This window comes from Rhinatrema bivittatum, chromosome 14 (genome assembly GCF_901001135.1).
Source record: "Rhinatrema bivittatum chromosome 14, aRhiBiv1.1, whole genome shotgun sequence".
Taxonomy (NCBI): domain Eukaryota; kingdom Metazoa; phylum Chordata; class Amphibia; order Gymnophiona; family Rhinatrematidae; genus Rhinatrema; species Rhinatrema bivittatum.
Window position 1 is genome coordinate 79,973,021 of NC_042628.1, and position 19,837 is coordinate 79,992,857.

Sequence of the window (19,837 nt, forward strand, 5' to 3'; positions counted from 1 at the left end):
GATTGTACCGGGGACCACGGGTACGAAGCAGGAGCTGATGGTTCTCCGGGCAGGATAGGCAGCGCCTAGTGGTCTAGCTCCATGGAGGCCACCGACAGCATCAAGGCAGGCGGATCTGGTGGTCACAAGAGGAGCAAAGAGAGAGTGTCCGAATGGAGCGCAAGGGTCAAAGCTAGGGTGTCCATCCGAGAATGGTCAGTTCCAAGTATCAGTCCGAGCGTGGTCAAAGGCAAAACTGAGGTCAGTACTGAGAATCAGTCTGAGAGGGTACAACCTGGGATGCAGAACGTAGAGAGGAACTCAGGAACACTGGAACAAGTACCGGAACGAGGATGGCAGCTAGCTCACACAATGTGTGAGGACCCGTTAGCCAAGGCAAGGAAGTTGGGTCTCATTCACACTCTAAAAACATTCCATCAAATACAAGGCAATAGTCAGCCATGTAGCCAAAAAGGTCTATACAACAATATTTTTTCATATGATGCAATGTTATATACATAAATTCACTGTGGATACAACCACTTACAATCTATACCCAGCTTTCGCCCATTTTTGCTTTTTACTTCACTAAAACATGATTTTATAATAATGTGCACCACTGTTGCATATCCTCGATTTATCTTCATCCAGGCTGACTTCCTTGTATTGATCTCTTCCCTTCAGGGCGACCGTCCTTCACATTATTATTAGCAACTGTTCACTGTGGTCTGCCCCCAACCAGCGGCCCCTGTTTCACATCTGTCTGCTTCCTCAGGGGGGACTGCAACCACTGAGAAAACAAACCTGAATTGTAGATACAACTAAAACTAATACCAAGGACACATTTACCACCATAAATGTATAATGAACTTTTACCACAAGCCGTCTGTTATTTAACTTTTTCCCAGGCTGTCCATCAACTTCAAATCTGCCATCAGCTTTCTCCCATTTCTTCTAAAAACCATATTCCTCATGACACAGGAAATATCTTCACGATTGGTACAATTCAGGTCTACACCAAACACACATACTAAACACCATGCCTCATTATATCTGAAAACAGAAAACTATACCTGGTTCCTACATGAAACCTGTCACTTACCATTTCAATAACTTTCCAGATAATATTCCTCACGGACAACAATCGTTTCCAAGTCCATCCAGCTCAAACTGATTCAAAAACGTCCAACTGCGCCTCAAGCTCGCTGTAATTAGTGGCATCTCTCCCTACGCTTTTTAAAGCAATCTGCAAAGGGCCACCACCCTAACGCGTGAGCCGCACGCCTCAACGTCCCCAACACGGGACGCAACGTCATGACATCATCACACGCTGCCAGCGTATCAAACCAAAACAACAAAAATAAATGAATTTAAAAACCACAACCTAATTCAAACATCACTCACATGCTAACTACATATACTCCAATAACAAGCACTCCCCACAGCACCACAGACACCCCATGATACCAAACATCCAACAAATAACCAAACTCGCAAAACACGCCTGCTGTGCTTATAATGCACAGCCACATGAATACAACTGCATACAACATCCACCAATACAAGAGCACATATCACTAAACCCATGTGATCCAGGGGGAGCATGACCGGCAGTCCCTTGAGCCAATAGGGCACTTAGGAAGACTCGGGCATGTGAGCTCTTCCGATAGTGAGAGAAAGTAAAGGAGGGAGGGAGGGAGTTTCTCTTAAGGGCAAAGCTCACAGACTTTTATCATGGGTTACAAAAAGTGTTTCAATATTAAGGGTCCTCAGAAGGAAGGACTGCACGACACCGTTAAACTGCAATGTATATACAGATACAAACATGTACCCACTGCTGGGGACAGAACAATGGCATGGAAATGTTTACGGTAACTTGGTAAATTATGTGTAAAGCATTGGATCATCACAGCAAGACCAATAGTCAAATTTGAAAAAAGCCTCAAAGACAACAGGAGCAGACTCAAAACCAGCCAAAAGTAGCCAGGACTCTTGGAACAGCAGCAGCACTGGCAATTGAAACCAGAAATCATAGGTGTAGAGCAATACAGCAAGAAAAGTGGCATTAACAGGTTGAGTTAGGAAGAAGAATGGCAACAGAAGCCCAATGCATCAAAATAGGGGAAGGCAGTTTTGGAGACTTGAAGAACCCAAAGGTTTATGTGAGGTGCAGCAAGGGTGCAAAGCCGAGGGAGGCCCTGGCAAGAGTCAGCAAGTACTATCAGGGAACTTTAATAGAGCCTCGAAGAGTAGCAGAACCTCTCAAAGCGTCCAAGAGAGGAGCAGCAGCAGCAGGGCTGGCATTCAAAGTCACAAACTGTAGGTGCAGAACCGCACATCAAGTCGACTGGCATCAAGGCCCCATGATATAGAGTGAGAGCTGAGGTTACAATGGTATAATTTCAGCCCAGTCCGTAGGTTCTGCCTCCTGCTCCACTGGACCTGGTACAAATGGAGATAATGTCTCTAATGTCTGGACTGGTACCCACCTGAGCACCGGTGGTTTGATACAACAGCCAAGTGGGAGAGACGTCAAGAAAAGATCAAATTAAAAAATACAAACTGGCAGAGTGCCTCAAGGAGGAGCTAGAAGGATGGGAAGGGAGACGAGTGGAGTGGAACAAGAGTGGGCCAAACTGAAAGGAGCTGTGATAAAAGCAACAAACCTTTCTGTAAAAAACAGTAAATTAAAGTAAGAAAAAAAGTAAACCAATATGGTTCTCTTAAGAACATAAGAAATTGCCATACTGGGTCAGACCAAGGGCCCATCAAGCCCAGCATCCTGTTTCCAACAGTGGCCAATCCAGGCCACAAGAACCTGGCAAGTACCCAAAAACTAAGTCTATTCCATGTTACCATTGCTAATGGCAGTGGCTATTCTCTAAGTGAACTTAATAGCAGGTAATGGACTTCTCCTCCAAGAACTTATCCAATCCTTTTTTAAACACAGCTATACTAACTGCACGAACCACATTCTCTGGCAACAAATTCCAGAGTTTAATTGTGCGTTGAGTAAAAAAGAACTTTCTCCGATTAGTTTTAAATGTGCCCCATGCTAACTTCATGGAGTGCCCCCTAGTCTTTCTACTATCCGAAAGAGTAAATAACCAAGTCACATCTACCCGTTCTAGACCTCTCATGATTTTAAACACCTCTATCATATCCCCCCTCAGTCGTCTCTTCTCCAAGCTGAAAAGTCCTAACCTCTTTAGTCTTTCCTCATAGGGAGTTGTTCCATTCCCTTTATCATTTTGGTAGCCCTTCTCTGTACCTTCTCCATCGCAATTATATCATTTTTGAGATGCGGTGACCAGAATTGTACACAGTATTCAAGATGCGGTCTCACCATGGAGCGATACAGAGGCATTATGACATTTTCCGTTTTATTCACCATTCCCTTTCTAATAATTCCCAACATTCTGATGCTTTTTTGACTGCCGCAGCACACTGCACCGACGATTTCAATGTGTTATCCACTATGACACCTAGATCTCTTTCTTGGGTTGTAGCACCTAATATGGAACCCAACATTGTGTAATTATAGCATGGGTTATTTTTCCCTATATGCATCACCTTGCACTTATCCACATTAAATTTCATCTGCCATTTGGATGCCCAATTTTCCAGTCTCACAAGGTCTTCCTGCAATTTATCACAATCTGCTTGTGATTTAACTACTCTGAACAATTTTGTGTCATCTGCAAATTTGATTATCTCACTCGTCGTATTCTTTCCAGATCATTTATAAATATATTGAACAGTAAGGGTCCCAATACAGATCCCTGAGGCACTCCACTGTCCACTCCCTTCCACTGAGAAAATTGCCCATTTAATCCTACTCTCTGTTTCCTGTCTTTTAATCAGTTTGCAATCCACGAAAGGACATCGCCACCTATCCCATGACTTTTTACTTTTCCTAGAAGCCTCTCATGAGGAACTTTGTCAAACGCCTTCTGAAAATCCAAGTATACTACATCTACCGGTTCACCTTTATCCACATGTTTATTAACTCCTTCAAAAAAGTGAAGCAGATTTGTGAGGCAAGACTTGCCCTTGGTAAAGCCATGCTGACTTTGTTCCATTACACCATGTCTTTCTATATGTTCTGTGATTTTGATGTTTAGAATACTTTCCACTATTTTTCCTGGCACTGAAGTCAGGCTAACCGGTCTGTAGTTTCCCGGATCGCCCCTGGAGCCCTTTTTAAATATTGGGGTTACATTTGCTATCCTCCAGTCTTCAGGTACAATGGATGATTTTAATGATAAGTTACAAATTTTTACTAATAGGTCTGAAATTTCATTTTTTAGTTCCTTCAGAACTCTGGGGTGTATACCATCCGGTCCAGGTGATTTACTACTCTTCAGTTTGTCAATCAGGCCTACCACATCTTCTAGGTTCACCGTGATTTGATTCAGTCCATCTGAATCATTACCCATGAAAACCTTCTCCATTACGGGTACCTCCCCAACATCCTCTTCAGTAAACACTGAAGCAAAGAAATCATTTAATCTTTCCGCGATGGCCTTATCTTCTCTAAGTGCCCCTTTAACCCCTCGATCATCTAACGGTCCAACTGACTCCCTCACAGGCTTTCTGCTTCGGATATATTTAAAAAAGTTTTTACTGTGAGTTTTTGCCTCTACAGCCAACTTCTTTTCAAATTCTCTCTTAGCCTGTCTTATCAATGTCTTACATTTAACTTGCCAATGTTTGTGCTTTATCCTATTTTCTTCTGTTGGATCCTTCTTCCAATTTTTGAATGAAGATCTTTTGGCTAAAATAGCTTCTTTCACCTCCCCTTTTAACCATGCCGGTAATCGTTTTGCCTTCTTTCCACCTTTCTTAATGTGTGGAATACATCTGGACTGTGCTTCTAGAATGGTATTTTTTAACAATGACCACGCTACTGATGCAATTAATAGCAGTGGTTATTCCCTAAGTATAATTGATTAATAGCCTTTAATGGACTTCTCCTCCAAGAACTTATCCAAACCTTTTTTGAACCCAGCTACACTAACTGCACTAACCACATCCTCTGGCAAAAAATTCCAGAGCTTTATTGTGCGTTGAGTGAAAAACAATTTTCTCCGATTAGTCTTAAATGTGCTACTTGCTAACTTCATGGAGTGCCCCCTAGTCCTTCTATTATTCGAAAGTGTAAATAACCGAGTCACATCTACCCGTTCTAGATGTGTAAAGCCATTCTGACTGTGTTCCATTAAACCATGTCTTTCTATATGCTCTACAATTTTGATCTTGAGAATAGTTTCCACTATTTTTCCTGGCACTGAAGTCAGGCTTACTGGTCTATAGTTTCCAGGATCACCTTTGGAGCCCTTTTTAAATATTGGGGTTAGATTGGCAACTCTCCAGGATATTGTAATGCCTTTCAAGCATTGTTATTAGCACCTGCTGGAATTCAACGTATTTGATGCTGCAGAGGTTAGTGGAGCAGCAGACACCCGATCATAATCTCAGGAGATAGGGATAGGTGAGAATTGCCCCCAGGGCATCATGATTGGACAGTCATGAGGCAGCTGGCAGATATCCTGAAGCCCTTTAAGGACACCTCAGAAGTCATGAGTTCCAGAAGCATCACCTTGGGTTATGTGATCCCAATAGTAAATTGTCTGATAGAAAAGTTAGAGGGCTTCCAGCAGGGCATCAGAATGAAAGCAGAGGTTTTGCTGTTTGTGGACTGCATGCAGTATCAAGTATATGAGAGACTAATACCTATGACAGAGAACAACCTGTACAAACTTGCTACACAGCTTGATCCCCGCTTGAAAGAGAACCTGGCCCTGGAGTCCAAGTGTCTCACACAAGTGACGCAGAAGCTGGAACGGTTGGTTTGTCAGGAGACGCGCCAGAGGCATGGACAGAGTAGAGGTGTAGCAGAAGAGGAAACCATGGCTACAACAGGAAGTAGCACAAGCAGGAGCAGCATCCAGACAGCTAGCAGTTCCTTCCCCATCACAATATGCCATAGCCACGTTGCCCGCAAAGAAACATTTTTCCTGGCAGAGGCCATAGTGAAGAAAGATCTCAGCTCAGCCGAGCAAAGCAAAGCTCATTGCACAAGTCTGTGACACACGAGCCCATAGAGGAGCCGGACAGATGTGCTTGTGTACAGCACCTGCTATTGGCACTATTTCTTTTGCACAGTGTCATGTATAGGTAGCCAAATAGGTTAAGTTAGTTTCCCCAAAGTTTCTCCATCTCTTTCTTTTATAATACCAGATATTCTTCACAAAAAAAAGATTACCAAAAGGTAAATTTCAAATTAAAGAAAGGTTATTTGTCATCAGTGGTTAAACTAGTAAGGTGTGTAGTGACAATTCAATGTTTTCTCAACAGTGTGTTATATTACATAGTCAAAATAGTTAAGGCAATTAAAATCTCTTAAACAAACTTTCACACAGTATGAAATATTTGCTTCTTTAAAGATACCAAAGGGATGAACAATTCTGTATCACAAAATCAGATTCACATTAGACAAGTAATATTATTTTCAGTTAAACACTCCTACATGAGTTCATATGTGTATTTGTATATTACTTGCATTTTTAAAGAACTGATTCTTTGTTGACAAATTTGTTTTCCAGGTGCACCGTGGATTACCAGAATACAGAATAGTATAGATAGGTATAGCTTTCACTAACCTAATCTTTAGGATCCTATAAATATTTCTGTGTGTCTGTATTTGATTATTAGTGCTAGATGTCCCTAGTGGTTTGTGTGGATAGTAAACACTTAGCTTACCTTCTTAATTATTTGGAGATGGGAACAGAGCTTGTGAACATGGCTGGCAATCATGCATTTGGGATACCTAAGGATGAGATGCTTGAGTTGCTAGCAGTACAAGACTGCCAAGCAATGCTGGTGTTCACAGGCAGGATCTGAGGTAAACAAATCTCTCACGGTCTCACAGCATTGGTCTGATCAATCCACCTCTTGACCACATTGTCTATATTTATTACCTACTACTCTGTCTCAAACAAAGGCAAAGAAATCTATCTCCCTATTACAGATGGTCTTCTTCCTGCGAGTAGCGTCTTGCTATTGTCCCGAGGCACTGGTCAGGGAGAATCCGCAGCCCAGCCATCCACTGATCAAACTTCCTCAGGCAGTTTCACCCTGCAGGACTCCAGCTCAAGTGTCCTCTGGTGTGTTCACATGCGCTCAGCCAGTTGCTTTAATGTCCCCCACAGTAAGTCCATGCGAGCTCCATCCCACAGCAATGTAAGAACAAGAAAAGAAGTTTGTATCCTACACCTTTCACAGTTTAAAAATGAAAACTACAGAAGCTCTAGTGCTCCTCAGCTCATTGGAGGAGCCAAACAAGCTTAGCCTTCCGGCCAACAAACCACCCTGCTAAGCAACACTCCCCTTCTCCCCTCACTTGTGCTGCAGGCCACAGTCCTTACAAAACCACAAACCAGGCAAAAGAATCAAAAAACCTAGAGTAATCCCACTTCTTCTATTTCTACTGCAGGAACCTCCACTCCCATGGCTTCCTCCTTCTGTGAGGAGCTGAGCTTCCCTTTACACTCCAACGTATCCCCAGTGCCATATGTATGTATGTATGTATGTATTTATTTAGAGATTCTTATATACCGCGGTACGTATAGTCCATGGGCTCAGGTGTATAATCAGGACTCTCTCCTTTCTCCCATTGGCTTGGCCTTGGCTCAAAGAACCTGGGAAATGTAGTCTTCCCCCATAGCCTCTTTTTTTCTGGCTCTGGTGTCTGGAGGCAGCTGTTTCTGAGCAGAGAGCTGCATTTTTCTGGTTCTTTTCAGGAGAAAGTTTCCTTTCCCTGGCTTTTTCTGCCCCCTAGGAAGGGGAGAATTCCCTTTTCTCCTTTTCAGAAGAGTTGGAGGGGGATTTGCTGCTGCCTCACCCAAGATGCAGCTCCATCACCGCTCTCTACATTAAAGGTGGGGGTGGAAGGGAAATAGAACCAAGAGCTAAGAGAAACAGATAAGTATGAGAGAAAAAATGTGCGAAGCTTGCTGGGCAGACTGGATGGGCCATTTGGTCTTCTTCTGCCGTCATTTCTATGTTTCTATGTTTCTATGTATCTATGTTTCTATGTATCTATGTATCTATGTATCTATGTATCTATGTATCTATGTTTCTATGTATCTATGTTTCTATGTTTCTATGTATCTATGTTTCTATGTATCTATGTATCTATGTTTCTATGTATCTATGTTTCTATGTTTCTATGTATCTATGTATCTATGTTTCTATGTATCTATGTTTCTATGTTTCTATGTTTCTATGTAAGCCATTTCCTAACCTTTTGCTGAGGAGTTTTCCTGGGCTGAGAACCCAGGGGCGAGGCAGTAGCCTCACTTTCCCCTCTCCTCTCCCCCGTTGTCTTTAGGGTTTAGTTTCTACTTGTGGTTTAGTTTGTTCCACAGTAGTTGAGTTTGTTTTGTTTCTTTTGTATAGTTTTTGTAGGGTTAATTGTTCTTGCTTGTGGGTTTAGTTTATTCCCTTTGTAGTTGTGTTTGTAACTTGTGTTTGTCCTTTTTTGTGGTTCTTTTTGAGTTGGTAGTTGTTGTTTGGTTAATTATTTGTCTGCTACCTACTTTTTCGTTTGAATTTGTCCTACAGGCAACACCACCATACCCAGTGCCTGTGAGGCCTGTGCACAGCCTTCTGCCCCTGACTTCCTGACTCCCTCCATTGTCTCCTGAGCTTCTTTCCCCCCCCCTCACCATCTGAACCCCTTCCTCTCCACTGACCAAGGCTGCTCATTCCTAACTTTTCCCTCTACCCCTTCCCATCCTTTTATTATTATTATTTTTTTTTTTTTTTTTCCCAAGCCCACTAGAGACCAAGGAGATTGGGAATCCAGGAAGAGGAATCAATAATCCAAAGAAAATTAAGGCCCATGAAACTCAGAGAGGCCCCCTCCCCCTGTCATCATAGGAAGCTCCACCGATACCTTGGGGCCGTACTGAAAGTTGTCTTGTCCCGGAAGGGCCCGGCCAGGTGGAGGCGCAAGAACTCCATCATGCAGATAGGGATGTGAATCGTTTTTTGACGATTTAAAATATCGTCCGATATATTTTAAATCGTCAAAAATCGTTAGAGGCACGATACAATAGGAATTCCCCCGATTTATCGTCAAAAATCGTAAATCGAGGGGAAGGGGGAGGGTGGAAAAACCGGCACACTAAAACAACCCTAAAACCCACCCCAACCCTTTAAAATAAATCCCCCACCCTCCCGAACCCCCCCAAAATGTCTTAAATTACCTGGGGTCCCGGTGTGATCTCCCGCTCTCGGGCCACGGCTGCGTTAATAGAAATGGCGCCAGTGGCCCTTTGCCCTTACCATATGACAGGGCAAAGGTAGCGCTGGCGCCATTTTGGTTCCTGTCCCCCGACGTCACGAGCGCAGGAGATCGCTCCCGGACCCCTGCTGGACCCCCAGGGACTTTTGGCCAGCTTGGGGGGGCCTCCTGACCCCCACAAGACTTGCCAAAAGTCCAGCGGGGGTCCGGAAGCGACCTCCTGCACGCGAATCGTATTGCCGTATTGCAAAATGGCGCCGGCCATTTTGACGATAGGCATCTGAGGGATGCCTATCATCAGCCCCTGCCAGGCAGACTCATTTCACCCAAATCTGATTTATTGTATATGGTCTGAAAGATATCATGAAAACCAGTGAGGTACTATGCCAAATATACCAATATTATCTATTCAGGCAAGCACTGTAATATGGTTCAAAGTATCAAAGGCAGTTCCATCTTCAAAACCACAATTTAATATATCAAACGTGGATAATTGTAATACTTCAGTGCTCAGATTCTTGCAAAAGCCATGTCCAGCACAGCATGAGTATTAATGTGTAAGAGACAATCTTGCGAATGGATCATGCAAAGGGTTAATGTAATACTGTCATATAGTTATGATTTGTTTATAATGAATAACCTTATAGGGTGACCAAAATGATAAAGGGGATGGAACAGTTCCCCTCTGAGGAAAAGCTAAAGAGATTAGGGCTGTTCAGCTTGGAGAGGAGACAACTGAGACATTTGACCGATCTTATTTACTTTTTCGGATAATAGAAGGAGCAGGAGGAACTCCATGAAGTTAGCAAGTAGCACATTTAAGACTAATCGGAGAAAATTCTTTTTTACTCAACGCTCAATAAAGCTCTGGAATTTGTTGCCAGAGGATGTGGTTAGTGCAGTTAGTGTAGCTGGGTTCAAAAAAGGTTTGGATAAGTTCTTGGAGGAGAAGTCTATTAACGGCTATTAATCAAGTTTACTTAGGGAATAGCCACTGCTATTAATTGCATCAGTAGCATGGGATCTTCTTAGTTTTTGGGTACTTGCCAGGTTCTTGTGGCCTGGATTGGCCTCTGTTGGAAACAGGATGCTGGGCTTGATGGGCCCTTGGTCTGACCCAGTATGGCATTTTCTTATGTTCTTACAGTTATTGCATGCAGTTTTGTGTTTAGTACTGTTACAGTTCTTGCCTTACAGCACACACACACCCCCAGCCCCTTTCCCCCCCTAGTATGAATTAGTTATGCTTTTTATTTTGTGAAGGTTATGCCCACTGTTCTGTTTGCTCCAGTCACTGCACAGATTTAGGTCTAACATCTGATCGTCTTTCCAGAAAGGCTAGGGATGGAATGTATTAGTGTGAAGTGACAGAGGATGTGACCTCAGCACCTTGCATATCATCACTAATTAATAATAATATTATATGATGACCTCCAATTTCTGAAAATGTTATCCCCCACCCTATTCAGATTTTCTGCACACGTGCTCCCTCTCTAGAACAGCCAGCAACACGTACGCCAGTGAATGTTTCCTTCTATCTGCTCATCCTGATTTATCTTCTGAGGCACTTTGACTTCCGTCTGTTCTCTTTCTGTTTCTGGCTGTACTTTTCTGGATTAGGAACCATGAATTGCACTATTTGGCACCTGGATCTTGTCGGGAACAGCTGTCCATCTATTGTGCCATAAATAAATAAATCATATAAAAATAAAGAATTGTGGGATAAGTGCAAGGTGATGCATATAGGGAAAAATAACCCATGCTATAATTACACGATGTTAGGTTCCATATTAGGTGCTACAACCCAAGAAAGAGATCTAGGCATCATAGTGGATAAAACATTGAAATCATCGGCTCAGTGTGCTGTGGCAGTCAAAAAAGCAAACAGAATGTTGGGAATTATTAGAAAGGGAATGGTGAATAAAACGGAAAATGTCATAATGCCTCTGTATCGCTCCATGGTGAGACCCCACCTTGAATACTGTGTACAATTCTGGTCGCCGCATCTCAAAAAAGATATAATTGCGATGGAGAAGGTACAGAGAAGGGCAACCAAAATGATAAAAGGGATGGAACAGCTCCCCTATGAGGAAAGACTAAAGAGGTTAGGACTTTTCAGCTTGGAGAAGAGACGGCTGAGGGGGGATATGATAGAGGTCTTTAAGATCATGAGAGGTCTAGAACGGGTAGATGTGAATCGGTTATTTACTCTTTCGGATAATAGAAAGACTAGGGGGCACTCCATGAAGTTAGCAAGTAGCACATTTAAAACTAATCGGAGAAAGTTCTTTTTTACTCAACGCACAATTAAACTCTGGAATTTGTTGCCAGAGGATGTGGTTAGTGCAGTTAGTATAGCTGTGTTTAAAAAAGGATTGGATAAGTTCTTGGAGGAGAAGTCCATTACCTGCTATTAAGTTCACTGAGAGAATAGCCACTGCCATTAGCAATGGTAACATGGAATAGACTTAGTATTTGGGTACTTGCCAGGTTCTTATGGCCTGGATTGGCCACTGTTGGAAACAGGATGCTGGGCTTGATGGACCCTTGGTCTGACCCAGTATGGCGCATTCTTATGGGCCAGCTTTGTAGCAAACAGATCAAACTTATCAACTCTGTTTCGCAGCAGAAAGTTAGACACACCCAGAAATTCATTTTTTGCAGGGGACAATGAGAAGAGAGAAATGAAAAATAAACAGAAGATAAGTGGCTCAAAACCTGAATGACATTCATTAAAAAAAAGTAATCTGTGTATGTGGCAGAGAATCTAAGCAATGAGATAGCAGACGTTGGCATCGGATGTCAGTAAATTACAGTAAATAGTACAGTACAAGCTCACGTGCATGAAAACATTCACTCGGCAGCTCATACAAAGTGATCTGTGTATTTAGCAGAGGTTCCATGCCATGTGATATCACAAGCGGACACTGAATGTACAAGTACATGTGCACTGTATGGCTGGTTGTTCTAGGGTGTTTCAATATCTTGAGGAAAACTGAAGGGGGTGGAGAGGGGGCAGATTATCAGAAATTGAAGGTCGGCATAAATGATAGACATGAAATTTCCACCCGCTGTGATAACTTTTACCGAATGTTCTACCATTTATAGATTGTGAATGCCTGAAAATGTGCATGCGGCGGTTCTCTTGGTTTAGTACCACAGTTACAATTTTTAGTAAAAACGGGAGAGAGGATTATAGGACAATTTGCAGAAACTAATGGATAAAGGGTAGGTTTCTTTTAAAATGGGCTGAATAGAAGCCTGTTTCAAAACCCTTGCTAATTCCCTTTCATAATTTGAATAACTGAAGGTGCTAGTTCTTGTCATGCAAAGAAGAAGCACAAGGGTTAATGGACAAGAAGATTCATTTATTTTCTTAATTATATTAAACATCTCTGTTCCTCTAATTCTTCCCATCAACCTGCTGAGAAGAAAGCATCAGAATCAAACTGTTATGAGATTTTTAAAGTATATGGCAAAATCCTCACAGCTGACAGCAGGTGCAGTTAAAGGTGAATTTTAAAAGCCAGGCAGGCGCATCAGTTGGGGGATGCGTGAATACGTTTGGGTTCATTAGTGCCGAGAGGAGTTTAAGAGCCACCTGGACCCCTGCATGAAACGCTGGTGCAAGGGGACTAGGCCTTCTAGGCACCTCTGCTTTGCAGCCCCCCCCCCCCCCCTGTCATGCCACCCCCGTTAGGAGGCACAAGCCATGCGGGGCCGCCAGCAGCAGCAAACAGCATTGAAGGTTGCCGAATCTCCACTCCTCTTTGGCGCCACCACTTGTGGTCCCCACATGGCTCGCACTCCCTCATGATTGGTGCCCTAGACCCAGGGCCTGGTTTGCCTGCTGCTTCCAAATCTCAAAGGTTTTCAGAAAGGGGCAGGGCATAGGGATGGTCCTGGTGGGGCTTGGACGTTTAAGGATGTGAACCTGAGATGTGCACATAAATAATGATGTGATCGGACGTGTGCTGAGGCCCCCTCTGTCCTGTGTAACTTTCTGCTATGGATGAAATGTAAATTAAAAATAGAGGCAGATTTGCGGGGTTTTAAGGGTTAGGCTATTAAACCAGGATGGTTTGGAGGTCCTGTCTCAACTGGGTAAACTGGGGATGAGCTGGTCTAACTGGGAATAGCATCGGCATGTATCCCTTTTAAAATTCCCCGATTTATGCAGTAGACACAGCGGTCGTGCAGACTTGCGCACGTGTTCATGTGGCCAGGCATTTGATAAGATGTCTGCATATATTCTTGCAAGTTATAAAATAGCTGCGAGCCTGGGTGCGGGCTGACACGTGCATACGTGTGCGCAGGTTTGAAAGATACCACTTTATTGGGTAACTGTCATCTGGCTTCGATTTACAATTAAAAATAATTCTCAGGGCTATTATCTGCATATTGAATGTTTTGTGAATAATACGATTTTTTGGTTTCATTAAAAAGAGAGAAATATTTAGATAGTAACTGATGAGAGAACCCCAATTTTGGAGCCCAAAATAGGATGCAGTGGTTCCCCCATTAACTTTTAATGTGAAACAAATGAAATAAAGAAATTATTATTTATTTTTTTTTAATTTAAAACTAATGAGCCAAATGGCGGTGCCCTAGGAAACAAATGAATGAACATTTTTCCTCTGCATATTCTTCTCCTTTAAAAGATACTTCACACTGGGGATGTCTGGGGGAAAAAGCTGTACTCTTGCTCCAGTGACTGCAGACACTTTTGGGTCACCCTTGCATGTGGATTAAAACATTTGCATATATGCTGCACACCTACTGTATGTTTTATTCTATGTATTTTATAATTTGCAAACCATTGTGAGTGATGGCTTGTCTTAATGACAGTATAGAAAACTTGATAGATCTAGTACAGTGCACATTGGATCTGTGCCAAGCTCTTGGAAAAATTCAAGGTATGATCAGTTATACCTTACCTAATTTCAGATAAGCTCCAAACACTCACAGCACATTGAAAAGATTATTGGCTACCAGTCCATGTTCAAACACAGCTGCTTATCAATTAATAGTCCAAGGAAACTTCTGTGAGAACTGAAAGGCCAGCAACCAGCTGTGGACCAGCACACGTTGCTAGCTGATAATAGCTTTCTGTATTACTGCGGCAGGAAGCATTCGGAGAAGCACTTATGCCGAATAAAAATGATCAGAAACTCAAGGAGCCGCTTGTAGGAATGCCAGCAATCTCCCTGCAGACAGCCTGCATCAGAGAGGAGTGTGCACATATATGATGGACCCAGTGCTTCTCTTCTGGTAGTTGCCAGCTTCTTGGGAATACACTGCTTAGGTGGTGTGTGTGTCACTGAAAGGTATCGTACCCTGCCGAGAACCAGGTACAAAAAAGAATTCTATCATTCCCAAAATGCTTTGAAAAAGGAAGCAGGCAAAACCAATATTACTGTTACTGTGTGTGTCCAAGTAAACTAAATGCATGTATGAGCTAAAAGATTTCCTTGTGCAAAAGCTATCTAAAAAAATAATAATAATAATAAACCTCATATTATTAGTGATTCTAACAGCCGCCAGCCTTAAAGCTATGAATAAAATGTTATTTGCTCAAAACGTACACACGTGGTGACCCTTTTCCTAAAGTTATTTTAATATGAGCAATAGAAGGTAATAATAATATAACGTTATGCGGTAAGAGGGTTACCTGCAGCCAGAAGCAGCAGCACAGTAACTTTCAGCATCTCCAGTGGTGTGAGACGTTCTAATGCAGGTCTCGAGGGAGGGGTTCGGCCTGGGCTTTATTCCCACCAATTAGATAAAAAGGTCAATAATTAACAGGAAGGAAGGCAGGGGAACCCTCTCAGCTCCTGTTTGGTCTGTGCAAGGTTCCAGCTGAAAGGCTACACCACAAGAAATGTGTAGCCTTTCATCTCCAGGTTTTCAGAACTGTCCTCCAGTCAACACTGTTCTCCAAAACGGACTATTGTAACACTCTCCTCTTAGGACTCCCGATCTCTGCCACCAAACCTCTACAGATGCTCCAAAATTCAGCAGCCAGGATCTTAACTAACACCAACCGGAGAACTCATATCATTCCTATACTTAGAAATCTACACTGGCTACCTATCAAATACAGAATCTTGCACAAAGCACTCACCATAATCCACAAATCCATCCACAACTAACTACCGCTAGACCTTCAGTTCCCTTTCAAACTATACTCATCCACAAGACCCATCAGAGAGGCACACAAAGGAACCCTTCAAGTCCCCCCAACTAAATCCGCTCGACTAACCTCCACGAAAGAACGGGCATTCTCCACAGCTGGCCCCATCATCTGAAACAACCTACCTACTGATCTAAGACTGGAACCCTGCCTGATTACCTTTGAAAAAAACTCAAGACTTGGCTTTTCATCCAAGCCTACCCTTAAGTTCTAATACCTCAACAGTACAACACCCAACCCAATCGGCTAAAATGCCCGGTCCAGCCACAACATAGACATTCTTTCTCAGCCTCTAGTTTTTTCTGTCCTTTATTTCCAGGCTACTCTAGCCCCCAAGTTCTTTCGCCCTGCTATTTGTAACTGCGCCTCGGCCTTCCTGTTATATGGTTATGTTCTCAGTTAATCCCTAAGTTCCATGTAAACCGGTCTGATATGAAGCTTGTCATGAAGTTCGGTATAGAAAAATGTTAAAATAAATAAATAAAATTTGGTACAAAATAAGCAAGCATTTTGTTGGGTTTGTGTAATATCTTTTGAGGTGAATGATTATGTAAAGAGAAGAGCTTTGGTACTTGCCCATGACGAGCTATTTAATTTCATACAATCCACCCGTCCCACTCGAACTAACCGCAACGGCATGCTCCATACCCCTTCCATCGAAAAGGCACAAGAGATCGCGTGCTGTCCATTGCAGGCCCCGCCCATTGGAACAAACTCCACCTTGAGCCCGGTAACAATAAATTCAGAAAAAAGTTAAGGACCTGGCTCTTTAAACTGGTATACCCAGAATAGGACCCTCCTCCACTTCTCCCCATGCATCCCCTTATCGATAATTATTCTTTATATGATACTTACCTTGTCATGCTATCATTGATTATTTACCTTGTTGTGATTTATACCTTGAAACCTATTACCACATAATCATACCACTCCCCCAGCTGTTTGTTTTTTTAAGTCATTTTTCATGTAATGATATAATCCAGTTATTTACTATGCATTATTTGTTCCTCCTCTTTCTGCCTATCCTTTAATCATTTATTCAGTTCTCTCTTAGCCCCTGCTATCCCATCCCACCCTGTTCTATGTAATTTCTATCTTCAGTTTGATGTAAACCGATATGATGTTCACACTAATACTGGTATAAAAAAGCTTCTAAATAAATTACAGCCTGCACTTCATGCATCTATTGTGAAAACTGCTTTGATTTGTTTGGGTAAATAAAATAGATACATTTTAAATGCTAATCAAAGTATGTAAAAAACCAGAATAAAAAAATTGAGACCTCCTTTTTAATATTAGTTTAACTAATATTTAGGACAAAAACAAATCTAGTGATCTTAACAAAAATACTGGCCTATCAAATATTTGGTATTCTGCTATACTTTATTCATAGAAGTCCCACTTTTTGATATACTGGAGTTAAAATTGCTTATGCCTAGGGATCTGCATTTTCAGTTTTTATTTTGCTTTACAGAGAGTGTTTCAGTGTTTATTACCACAGACAAAAATGGGAGAAAATCAATGGAAAGAAATGACTCATTTTTGTCACTGATTATTTTTGTTTGTTGTAATAATCACTGATAAATTCTCAGAAAAAATAAATTAAAAACTGAAAACAAATGTCCCTACATCTGCCGAACTAAATACTTGCCTATACTGATTCTCAGAAAGGGACTCTGGTCGAGAAAATATAGTCCTCTCTACCCATCACTATAAGATTGCCGTATGATTGTCTATATGCATGCTTTACTCTTGAAGGTTGTTCTTAATTTATACAATACCATTAATAAATGCTCTGTAATGTTTTCCTGTATATTGTCTTCATTCACTAGACAAGTAATATAATCATATGATAAACCTCTCACCCAAATCTGCCTTGTGCGCCACCCAGATAAAGTCATTTAGTATGATAATTAAGCCGCCGTTTCTTTTGTTTCATTGCCTTTTCTAGTTCTCTTCAGTTACACTGTCCTATACCTCTGACTAGCCTAGCCTCCAAGTTAACTACCCTTGTTATATGTAACTTCCGCTTCTAGTGAATTGTTCTTGTTTAAGTTATACCCTTTGTTACATGTAAACCGATCTGATATGAAATTTTTTCATGAAGGTCGGTATAGAAAAGTGTTAAATAAATAATTGCCAGGTTCTTGTGGCCTGGTTTTTGGCCTCTGTTGGAAACAGGATGCTGAGCTTGATGGACCCTTGGTCTGACCCAGCATGGCAATTTCTTATGTTCTTATGATTTGTAATATGGAAAGGTGGCATATTAAATATAATATACTAAATTAATAAACTAAACCAGTCGCTTACAGGTATCAATGCAGCTCAATTTGCAGATGAAATTTAATGTGGATAAGTGCAAGGTGATGCATATAGGGAAAAATAACCCATGCTATAATTACACAATGTTGGGTTCCATATTAGGTGCTACAACCCAAGAAAGAGATCTAGGTGTCATAGTGGATAACACATTGAAATAGTCTGTTCAGTGTGCTGCGGCGGTCAAAAAAGCAAACAGAATGTTGGGAATTATTAGGAAGGGAATGGTGAATAAAACGGAAAATGTCATAATGCCTCTGTATCACTCCATGGTGAGACCGCACCTTGAATACTGTGTACAATTCTGGTCGCCGCATCTCAAAAAAGATATAATTGCGATGGAGAAGGTACAGAGAAGGGCTACCAAAATAAGGGGAATGGAACAACATGGAATAGACTTATTTTTTGGGTACTTGCCAGCTTCTTATGGCCTGGATTGGCTTGGCCACTGTTGGAAACAGGATGCTGGGCTTGATGGACCCTTGGTCTGACCCAGTATGGCATGTTCTTATGTACCTTAGTTATTTATATCCAAATTTTCTGCTGCACCTAACTGATTAATGTGAAGCTGAGTATCTGGCTGAAGCAGATGGCACAGAATATGTGTGGTCAGAATTAAGATAGGGTATTGTATATCCACACAAATTTAACAAGTTAGCACTGAATATCTTGCTAACTGGCTAAACTGAAAATTTTGTTCACACAAAATATAACTGGACAGTGGGGAAATTTTTAACTGGTAAAAGACATTTTTAATCACATAAATCGTTTGAATATCTACCTCCAAATAAAGAAGACTTAAATTTGATCACACTGCAAGAATCAAAACCTTTTAAATACCAGAAACCTTCTAAACTGATCTAACACCCTTCTGTTCACAAGCACAACATTGGTACATAAGTTGGAAAGAGTAGCTATCAATGATGAGGGTTCGCCAGGTGTCGTTCTTAGGACTGGCATAGTCAATATGAAGAAAGAAACATACAAACTGTGCACGTGCCATGGTGGGAGGAGTCCCTGGAGGATTGGACTGAGTTAAAAATGATCTTGACAAATTAAGACCATTTATCCAGTTTGTCAAGATCATTTTCCACGTGGCTCTATCCTCCGGGGGCTCCTCCCGACTTGGTATTATCTGCATATTTTGTACGTGTCACACCTCTTCCATCCATGGGGAGGTCAATATTCAGAAGCATTTAACTGGATAACTCAGAAGATATCTGCATAACGAATATGTGCGCATTTATCTGGCTAAAGTCTAACCAGATACCTTTTTTCTCCAGTTACCATTTGGCCAGATAAGTTAGGGGAGTTCCAGCGGCGTAAAAGGGAGGAGCTGAGTTAGCCAATAACTCTGGTCAGCTTGTAGACCTGTCCTGACGTTAAGTTTATCCACCTATCTGGTCAACTATTGCAGTAGATTTCATTAGTGCTCTCCCACCAATTATCAACTCAAATTTGATCGGCTGAATATATCCAGCTATCTAAGCAAGCCACATAGTGGTTGAATTTGGACCTCATCGATTAAACTGATCCTAAGAGTTACCCCTGTCGAGATCATGATTTCTTCTCAGAAAAAAATATCACCAAACTGCAACAACACTTGAAAAGGAAAAATTAAAACTATATATATAATATAGAAAAGTACTGGCTGGTTCGCAGTATTGTAGAAAAAAAATCATGGTGGTAACTGACTACAAAATAAAATGTAATTTTATTATTTAAAAAAACCTCACCTTACTGGATGTGTTAACAGGAATATCACATATGTGATGCCTGAAATAATTCTCCAAGTCAACTAAACATCAACGAGTCCTTTATTGAATATTTTGAGCATAATGAAAGTGCAGAGGACAGCACCAGAAATTATAAGAGGTCCAAATAATGACATATGAAAATAAGTTGGGTTTATTTTATCCTGCAATCAACGTACAAATATACACCCCACTTTTTTATGTACAACATTTTTTGAAGATTTTATTTATTTTTTTATCTTCTGCTAAATCACTTTATATTCACCTTTTAGTCCTCTA

General features: G+C 41.5%; 1 protein-coding gene across 1 annotated transcript in view; it reads right to left on the reverse strand.

Annotated features, from left to right (window-relative positions):
* Window positions 1-15,018, reverse strand: part of LOC115075688 (trypsin-like) — a 36,641-nt gene extending 21,623 nt beyond the window's left edge. The window contains exon 1 of the mRNA XM_029576319.1: window positions 14,964-15,018. Coding sequence (XP_029432179.1) covers window positions 14,964-15,000 — 37 coding nt within the window. The 5' untranslated portion in view covers window positions 15,001-15,018. The remainder of the gene's footprint in view (window positions 1-14,963) is intronic.
* Window positions 15,019-19,837: the final 4,819 nt, after the last annotated feature.